This window comes from Lipotes vexillifer, unplaced genomic scaffold, assembly GCF_000442215.2.
Source record: "Lipotes vexillifer unplaced genomic scaffold, Lipotes_vexillifer_v1.1 scaffold37, whole genome shotgun sequence".
In the NCBI taxonomy this organism is placed as follows: domain Eukaryota; kingdom Metazoa; phylum Chordata; class Mammalia; order Artiodactyla; family Lipotidae; genus Lipotes; species Lipotes vexillifer.
Genome location: NW_006791811.1, coordinates 3,802,719 through 3,812,486, shown reverse-complemented (window position 1 = coordinate 3,812,486; position 9,768 = coordinate 3,802,719). Strand labels below are relative to the sequence as shown.

The 9,768-nt window shown below is 41.7% G+C and overlaps 1 protein-coding gene across 1 annotated transcript in view; it reads left to right on the top strand.

Annotated features, from left to right (window-relative positions):
• Positions 1-879: 879 nt before the first annotated feature.
• The window catches only part of PRKCI (protein kinase C iota), an 80,297-nt gene continuing 71,408 nt past the window's right edge, over positions 880-9,768 (top strand). The window contains exon 1 of the mRNA XM_007464732.1: positions 880-1,212. Within this exon, the coding sequence (XP_007464794.1) occupies positions 1,109-1,212 (104 nt within the window). The 5' untranslated portion in view covers positions 880-1,108. The remainder of the gene's footprint in view (positions 1,213-9,768) is intronic.

The following is a 9,768-nucleotide window of genomic DNA, read 5'->3' as shown; positions in this document are numbered from 1 at the left end:
CGATGTTAACAATGTTTTAACGATGTTAAAAAATGCCAATGCATGGATAGTTGGATGGGTTGACTGATTGGCTAAATATTCATTGTGCACCTGTTCCATGCAATGGCAATCTACGGGGGCCAAGATATGGGGGGCGGCGAAGGAAGAAATGTCAATCTTCCATCATACTTTCCAGTTGAGTTTCTTCCTTTATTACATTCATTATTACATTTGTTACATATATTATACTAAATTCTTTTCATAAAAGAGGCTATGCTGGGCAGTAACCAAATTCTTCTTTTCAGAAAAGGTACTGTATGATTGAGATGATTTATGCAATTGGAAGAATTCACCAGAGAACAAAGTCTAGATTGTGAGGAACCCCAATCATTTCCAGTGTCCTCAGGTGCCCACGGTGGATTCAGGACTTCCACGCCGACGGGTCCCGGGGCACAAGCTGAAGACAGACGGTCAGCGAGAAGGCGGGACGCTCTACACGTAAAGAACCTCAAGTCCCAGAATCCCATGGGGACTCCAAGTCCCAGAAACCCGCCCGGCAAATCTACTCCGAGTCCCTAGCCGTCTGACCGCGGACGCGACCAAGACAGGAAACTGGGGTGAGATGCCGCAGAATTTGTCCCCCACCATTTTCCTTGTAGGGAGGGGCTTTTTACAGAACTATAGTTACCTCAATCGTCACATTCTCTCAGTTACAGCCCACAAAAGGCCCCTGCCGGCAAGTTTTTTGTGATGTTCAGCATCCCCCCTCCTCTCTCCCCTTTTCCTTGCCCCCGTAAGAATGGTTCAGCCAGGCATCTTGAGTTGGATCGATGGTTGCACCCGCCCTCTCCCGGAATGTGGGCCTTTGGAGCGTGTGAGGTGGGAGGGGCGGAGGTGGGAGGCGTGCTGGGCCCCGGCTGCAGCAGCGGCAGTGTCTGCCGCTGGCGGTGGGGGGAGCCGTGCGGGTTCCGGCTGCCCTGGCTAGGCGACCTCTGGGCCCGCGCCGCGGGCGTGGAGGACAGGTAGGCGAGCGGGCAGCCGCGGCTCCGGGAGAAACTCGGGCCTCGGAGTCCCCTACGGCGCCCGGTGCGCCCCTCGGCCTCCAGCGTTGAGGCGGGGGAGGAAGGAGATGCCGACCCAGAGAGACAGCAGTACCATGTCTCACCCGATCGCAGGCGGCGGCGGCAGCGGGGACCATTCTCACCAGGTCCGGGTGAAAGCCTACTACCGCGGGTGAGTGTGTGGTGTGGGGGTGGTGGTGAAAGGGAAGGGGAGAGGCCAGCTGGACTTGGCCTGGAGGGGGGGCGGGTGTGGGGCTGGAGATGTGGAAGGGATGGGCTGGGCGGGCAAGTCGGGGGACTCGGGATGGGTGACCGAGTGGTCGGGGGAGGAGCACGGGGCACTGGATTGCGGCACCCCCAAGGTGTGGCGCAGGGCGCCCTGGAATCGCGCGGCTGAGGGTCCTGAGCAGGGTACGAGGGAGGAGCCTTGGAGTAAGTAGGTCCACCTGGTGGGTCCGAGAGACTCGCCTACCAAGAGATTTACAAGAGCTTTACGTCTTTAAGTCTGGATGTATTAGGGGTTGAGAGTTGATTCTGAGTGATGCCTTAGTTAACTAAGTTTACCATGGGTTTAAAAGACAGGATTGCTTCAATTTGTTGACCCTTTTGATTACCAGCAGGCCTAAAGCCTCTGGTTCTCTAAGTCAGGTTTGTCTATCACATAGAAGAGTTCGCGACGTGTATCTGGACTGTGGTCAGGCTGCCAGTATATTAGACATAGGAGTTATTATTTGAGTAAAGTTGATGCGTTTTCAGGGATATGCATTAGGTAGTTATGTCTCGCCAAGATTAGGTTGTATATGTGTAAATTAAAATTTGTGAACGCTTCTTTGTCAGTGTTGCTTCAAGGACTGTCCGATAGGGTGAGATACTGCAAGAAGAGAAGAGGATGAGCATAGGCACAGTTTTCAAATCTGTGATCTTTACTCATATTATTACCTAAGTTATAACTATTGTGGTTACCAGAAATGATCCAGTCCTAAAATCAGTGTATTAAATCATATTCCGTAGTATGACTGTGGTTTGAAATTTCTTTGAGATAACTATATTTGGGAGCATTAGAAAGTTGAACTATTAGTGTGAGCATAAAGGTTTGAAACTAAGGGTTAACAGAACACCCAACTGCTGTGGCCTGTCTTACTGCTTGTTCAAGCAGAAGTAAATTGCTTTAAAAAACTCAAGCACTAGGAGGTTTGAAACTGCAGTACATACTTTTACATTCCTTAGAGGATCAGTGAAGATAGCAGACTTTCAAAATGCCTCTCTTGTTTTGATTTCAAAGAAAATATAAGCCCCTAAATGTCTTACTGATTTGATGTAAGGACTTCTAGTTTGTTTGCTGCCGTGAAGCCTCTGACCTCTCTCTGTTCATTAGCTTGACTGTATTTAGTAGTAGTTTAGAGGAGTTATTTTGGACAGTAACAGTGTTTTTGCTTAAATTGATCAGGGAAGTCTTGATTTTCAAACAATAGCTACGCACTTTGCACTGTGGGGAAAAAAAGCTCTGCTTCCTTTACCTTACCTTTAATTTGACAGATGAGATATTTCACTTTACAACGTATTCAATTTTATAGTTGACGGTCTGTGAGTTGTTAGGTACAGAGAATGAAATATAGTACATTTTCTTTTTTTTTAAATAATGTCTGATTATTGACAGTTTAAAAAACGAGATTAAAAAATAAATATACGCACATGGTAGGAAAGTGCAAATTGTTCAGAAGTATAAAATAAAAAGTGTTCCCCATTCAGTCCTCCCAACCTTCAGAGGTAATTACTATTGATAGTTTATTTCTTGTTCTTCTGGAGGTTGCCTTTACTACTTTAAAAGTTATACTTCCGTTTCGTGATTTATCAACTTTACATGGTATCTATTGATTCCTTCCTCTGAAAGATGCGAAATTGGATGCACACTACATTTTGCTTCCTCGCTCCCTGATGCCTCTCAAGTTTTGATTGTTACAGTATAATTTTTAGTTCTCCGGTTTACCTTTCTGACTTTAAATAATATAAATTTTTGACTTATTCAATTCAGGTAGTTTCCAATGATTCCAACTATGAAACACGAAGAAACTAGTGCTTCTTCCTTTTTTCCTATTTTTATTAGTTTGACAACTGTAAATAGGCCTAGTTAGTAAATTAAAATCATTGTAAGCTTCTCCTTTGGAAAGAAATCAAAGTCTTTAGAATGTAGGTATCATATAATATTTTCTTGGTTTATTGCTCCAATTATTTTTTTTTTAAAGAAGATAAGGACGGCTTCCCTGTTGGCGCAGTGGTTAAGAATGCGCCTGCCAATGCAGGGGACATGGGTTCCAGCCCTGGTCCGGGAAGATCCCACATGCCATGGAGCAACTAAGCCCATGCACCACAACTACTGAGTCTGCGCTCTAGAGCCTGTGAGCCACAATTACTGAGCCTGCGTGCCACAACTACTGAGCCTGCATGCCACAACTGCTGAAGCCCGCACGCCTAGAGCCTGTGCTCCGCAGCAAGAGAAGCCACTGCAATGAGAAGCCCGCGCACCGCAACAAAGACCCAATGCAGCCAAACATAAATAAATAAAATAAATAAAAAGTTCCCTTTAAATAATAAATAAATTTAAAAAAATAAATAAAAGAGCATAAGGACTTATACCCCTTTTACTGCTTGACTAAAACATCTCCAAGACATTCAAGTTAACATTTTCTTTGCTTGTTTTTAAAAACCTATGAATAAACAGGTTGGCTAAGTAGAACACCTGCCTGATTTTAAAGTAGAAAATTCTTCCCTTACTGTCAAGAAATGTAAGGACAATCTACATTTGAAAAAGTTTCTTTTCCTTCAGATCATCTGAACAGCTGTTATCAATTTTCCCCCATCTCCTTCTAACAATATTTCTTTCCAGTGAATATTGAAATCTCAGAATAGCCAGAATATTTTAGTGAATGAATTGCCGTCTCCTTTCAATGATGTGTTTAGTGTTCTCATGCTGTTTAATTTGTTCTTAGTGCAACTGTGATGTCTCCCTAGATATAGCAGATATTTAATTAGCCTTTTTCTAATTTTTATTCAGGAGATTAATAGCACTGAGAATCTGATTTTACTGGAGGCCACCTAAGAGTGCCTGTCTCCTGGCCTGTACTCCTCTTTCCTCACCACAGGAGCTTGTCAATGAGTGGCCTGCCTTCCTTCAATCATTACCTTGTGGTGTTAGTTTGGAGGAGGAGAAACAGGTTTTGTGGGTTAGTGGTAGATTGCCATTGTGTGTGCTATCGTTCTATAAAGTTACTTGATATTACAGGGTAAAATTTAACAAGGAAATGTCTGGATTACTTGTGTCTTTACGTTATAAATGTAAGAGAAATTTGCAAAAAGCTTGTAAAAAAAGCTTTTTAAACCAGTGCTGTTGAGCAGTTAGGAATCCAGAGGATTCTTTCTGTGAACATCTACAAATAAAAAGGGATGAACTCCTTGCATATTTGGAAAGTATAGCTGGTTTAGTGATGAAGTATGCAGGATTTTTCTCACTGTGAACAAGTCTTGGCAAGACTTGTTTTTAAAAGTATTGCAAAATAATTTTAGTGATATACTTTAGCAATGGTTCTAAGGAAATAAAAATGATATATTAAATTGAAAGTTGGGGGAATGTGAGTCATTGGTCATGGAGCTTCTGGCATGTCACCTAACCATAGGGCAGCAGATCCGTAGCTTCACCAGAGAGAAAGAAGGGACATGGTGGCCTGGTGCCAAAGCCAAAACAACCCTCTCAGAAATTTGGATTAGATAATGTGGAGATAAATTGCTTGTTAGCAGTGAGGACTGAAGCTGAAGAGTTTCAGGAGAGGCTGGTGAGGCCAGGATCACCCATGTGCAAACTGAAGGGCTGAGGAAACAGAGGAGAAAAAAGCAGCTCTCTACAGAAAAACATTTCCTGGATAGCTTTCTAATACAGCTCCCAAACCTCTTATTAAAGTAACTTGAGTGTTTGTTTTTTTTATGGTTGAAATGAGCCTAATTAAAACACGATTTTAAACATTCCAGTCTTGTTTAGGATTTCACATTTTACCAAAGTGTGTTTAAACTCAGTTTAATAAATATTGTTGAACAATTGCTATAAGTCAGGCACATGGTACTGGGGTGGGCACAGAGGATGTAGAGTCGATAATACAAGGCTCTGCCCTTGAGGAACCAAGAGACTTGCGGGAGGAAACACTTTAAAAAGTTAATAAATGTGTGTGTGTGTGTGTGTGTGTGTGTGTGTGTGTGTGTGTAAGGTACGTACTAGGATGGCTACTGGGGAGAAGTTTGGGGTGAGGGAAGCCCTCCAAGAGGATGAAATGTTGTTTGATGCTTTTAAAGGATAAGTAGGTTTGCCTGGTGGATTATGATGTTGGGTGGGAGGTCATTCCAGGCATTGCACAGCTGCATGATACGTTTGGAGAATTAAGATCAGTTTAGTCGTTAGTCCCATAGTCATTCCTCATTAGGACATAAAGGGTGAAGTGGGCACTGATGAGAAGTGAGCTAATAAAAAGGTTCGCAACCACTAGATCATGAAGACTCGAATATCACACTTTGGGCTTCAGACTTTTTATTGTTGGTGAAGGTTTTAAGTAAGAGGGATGCACGATTTAGATTTTTATTTTAGAAAGGTCACTCTTGGAACCAGTATAGTAGACGAATTAGCAATGGATGAGACTAATCTGGAGGCTTTGGAAGTAGTCCAAGTGAGAGATTCTGAGGAGTTGGAAAAGAGGATATGGATTCAATGGTGATTTTAGGGGGTAGAGTCAATATGAATTAGAGAATGATTGCCTGTGGAAAAGAGAGGGTCTGAGTCAGACATGGATTTCTCATTTGGAGAGACTAGGGAATAGAAAAGAAAGAGATCTGTTAGAGAGGGTAATTAATTACCTGGAACAAGTAATCAAATTTTGAACTCAGGGTGCTGTGGGAGCATCCAGGCGGAAATGTCCAGAATTAACTGACCAACTGTTTTTTGTGTGCCTGCTCTGTGTCCCCAGCACTCTGCATGACAGCTAACCTATGTAGGAGCATGGCTGAGAATGATGATAGGAACAAAAATGCCACCAATGGCCAAATACAGATCACAAAGACAAGGCACTAAAGCTAAATTTTAAAAATACAGAGATATATAAAGTAGCCTCTCACCCCCTCTTCGTAGGGATAGCCATTGTTAACAGTTGGGGATATTCTACATCATATCAATATATCTGTAAGTGTAGGTGTGTGTATGCACACAGACACACCCTTTTATTTTTCCAATAAATGGGTTCATATTTCTATACATGTTTCTTTAACTTGAGTTTTTTCATTCATGGTCATTTTTCCATGTCAGGATAGACAGATAAATAGGTAGATACATACAGATAGAGCAATCCACCTCTTTCATTATAATTGGTACATAGTGTTCCATAGTATTGTTATACTATAGTATTGTTATACACATAGTACATAGTGTTCCATAGTATTGTTATACCATTTAATCTTTTTTTCTGATTGATGAACTTTCATTAAATCGCTTTGTCAAATCATGTTGAAGGAACATCCTTATAGTTAATATGTATTCTTGCAAACATGATCAAAGATATGCCTGCTTTAAAACTTGATATTATCTTCCAAAAATGTATCAGTTGACATTCCCAGCAAGTGTACAAATGACGCATTTTCCTTATGCTCCCATTGCATGTTATTGGTCTTTAAAATTTTTGCAAATACAATTGGCAAAAAATGCTAACTTTTTTTTTTAACAATATTGAGAGGTAGATATCATTATCTCCATTTTATGGATGATAACTTCGAGGCTTAGTAAATCATAATGCAAAGCTGAGTCTTACCCTTCAGAGAAATTTCCCTTTACCCTTTACTGTATTGATGGGGCTTTTTAAGATGACTTTTTTCTTTATTGTCAAATTCGTATTTCAGAGTTATTCTTTTCAAGTCAATTTTCTATCTCCTTGATTTTTAAAAATGGAAGTTTCATTATGGTTTTCTTATAATTAACAATTAATTTGAGGGGGGATACTTTGAGATTGTATGAATATTTCCTTAAAATCTTTGACCCAGTGATTTTACCATCCATGGATAATCCTGCCTACAAAACTTTTTTTTTTCTGATTGTACTATATTTAATTTAGGAGAGAAGCTTATGTTGAGATAGCAGAAGGACTGAATATGGTTCTTTTTCAGGTTTATTTTTAAAAGCAATTAGTCCTAAGGAAAAACTTTAGATTCTATATTTTAGAACATAGGAACATAATGAATGCTTAAAACTGTTTGACTGCTGAAGCAAAGTTAAAAATGCTTTTTTTTAAAAATTCAGCTAAAACTATATCTAAATTTGCCATTTTGGGCATCTTTGTGGTAAAGCAGACTGTATTCTGTTGAAGTCCAGTGGTAAGCTAATTTATGCCAACACTGAAGTTAAAACCAGGAAAAATAAGAATCTTCCATGCATGGTTTGTTTTGTACCTTTAGAAGTAATATCTTTATTTTGCAGCTTACTTTTAGCTTTGGTACTATAATAAGGATTTGGTGATTGTGGGGTATATGAACATGTTGCTTTCCAATTACTTGGAGAGTTATTTATAAGAAACTCCCTTAAATGTTTTAGTTCCTGGAACTTAAGGAGTGGCAGTTGATAAATCATGACTCCTTCATTGAGTCCCTTTAGGATGTATGTACTTATGACTTTTAAAGGATTACACAGATGTTTTAAAAATATTTGTATTTTCTGGGCTTCCCTGGTGGCACAGTGGTTGAGAGTCCACCTGCCGAGGCAGGGGACACGGGTTTGTGCCTCCGTCCAGGAAGATCCCACATGTCGCGGAAAAAAAAAAAAAAATTTGTATTTTCTGATAAATATTTTATAGCTCTTGAAAAATAAGGTTTCTGAAAATTCCCTATTGTTTGCAGATGTGCTTACGTATGTGTTAATTTTAACTGCGTGTGTACCTTAATAAGGAAGTCTTATTTTTTATTTTTTATTTTTTTGCGGTACACGGGCCTCTCACTGTTGTGGCCTCTCCCGTTGCAGAGCACAGGCTCTGGACGCGCAGGCTCAGCGGCCATGGCTCACGGGCCCAGCCGCTCCACGGCATGTGGGATCCTCCCGGACCGGGGCACGAACCCGTGTCCCCTGCATTGGCAGGCGGACTCTCAACCACTGCGCCACCAGGGAAGCCCAAGGAAGTCTTATTTTGATGACATCTGATCATACTAATTTTTTCTCCTTGCATTCAAAAAAGATAATGTCACGCTTGTTCTTTGCCAGGGAAATTCAGTGGGAGCCTTTTCTTCTCTTCTGATTTAATTCTAAAATATACTCTCTCAATCCTCACCCCCTCATACTAGTAACCTTGAGGATATTTTGAAAGAAAAAATGCTTTAAGGTAAGCAGGTTCCCTTTTTTTAAAAAAATTAATTTATGTATTTTTGGCCGTGCTGGGTCTTCGTTTCTGTGCGAGGGCTTTCTCTAGTTGTGGCAAGCAGGGGCCACTCTTCATCACGGTGCGCGGGCCTCCCATTGTTGCGGCCTCTCTTGTTGCGGAGTACAGGCTCCAGACGCGCAGGCTCAGTAGTTGTGGCTCACGGGCCCAGTTGCTCCGCGGCATGTGGGATCTTCCCAGACCAGGGCTCGAACCCGTGTCCCCTGCATTGGCAGGCAGATTCTCAACCACTGCGCCACCAGGGAAGCCCCAGCAGGTTCCCTTTTAATGTCACTAGAAGAAGGAACTATTTTCTTATTATTTTAAAATATAAATTTTAAAAATAATTAAAACAGGGACTTCCCTGGTGGTCCAGTCGTTAAGACTTTGCCTTCCATTGCAGGGGGTGTGGGTTCGATCCCTGGTCTGGGAGCTAAGATCCCACATGCCTTGTGGCCAAAAAACCAAAACATAAAACAGAAGCAAGGACTTCCCTAGTGGTGCAGTGGTTAAGAATCCGCCTGCCAATGCAGGGGACACAGGTTCGAGCCCTGGTCCAGGAAGATCGTACGTGCTGTGGAGCAACTAAGCCTGTGCACCACACAACTACTGAGCCTGCTCTCTAGAGCCCACGAGCCACAACTACTGAGCCCATGTGCCACAACTACTGAAGCCCGCATGCCTAGAGCCTGTGGCCCGCAACAAGAGAAGCCACCTCAATGAGAAGCCCACACACCGCAACAAAGAGTAGCCCCCACTTGCTGCAACTAGAGATGGCCTGCCCCCAGCATTGAAGACCCAACACAGCCAAAAATAAATTAAAAAGAAAAAAAAGAAACCAGAAGCAATATTGTAACAAATTCAACAAAGACTTTAAAAATGATCCACATCAAAGAAAGTCTTAAAAAAAAATTAAAGCAATTTTATTTATTTATAACAGTCATTTAAATTTGTTTTATATCTTATTTATAATTATCATTAAATCATACCTTTACATGGTAGAAAAATTAATAATATTCTATGCCGTTCAGAAAGGTCTAAGTATTGGTTTGGCCAAAAAGGTCGTTCAGGTTTTTCCCTAACACCTTAAAAACCCAAACGAACTTTTTGGCCAACCCAATACAAAGTACATCTTCTTTCCATCTCTAGTCTCTCCTTAATCCCCTGTTCCACCACCTAGAGTTAACTGCTATTAAAATTCTGCTTTCTTCGGCTTCCCTGGTGGCGCAGTGGTTGAGAGTCCGCCTGCCGATGCAGGGGACACGGCTTCGTGCCCTGGTACGGGAAGATCCCACCTGCTG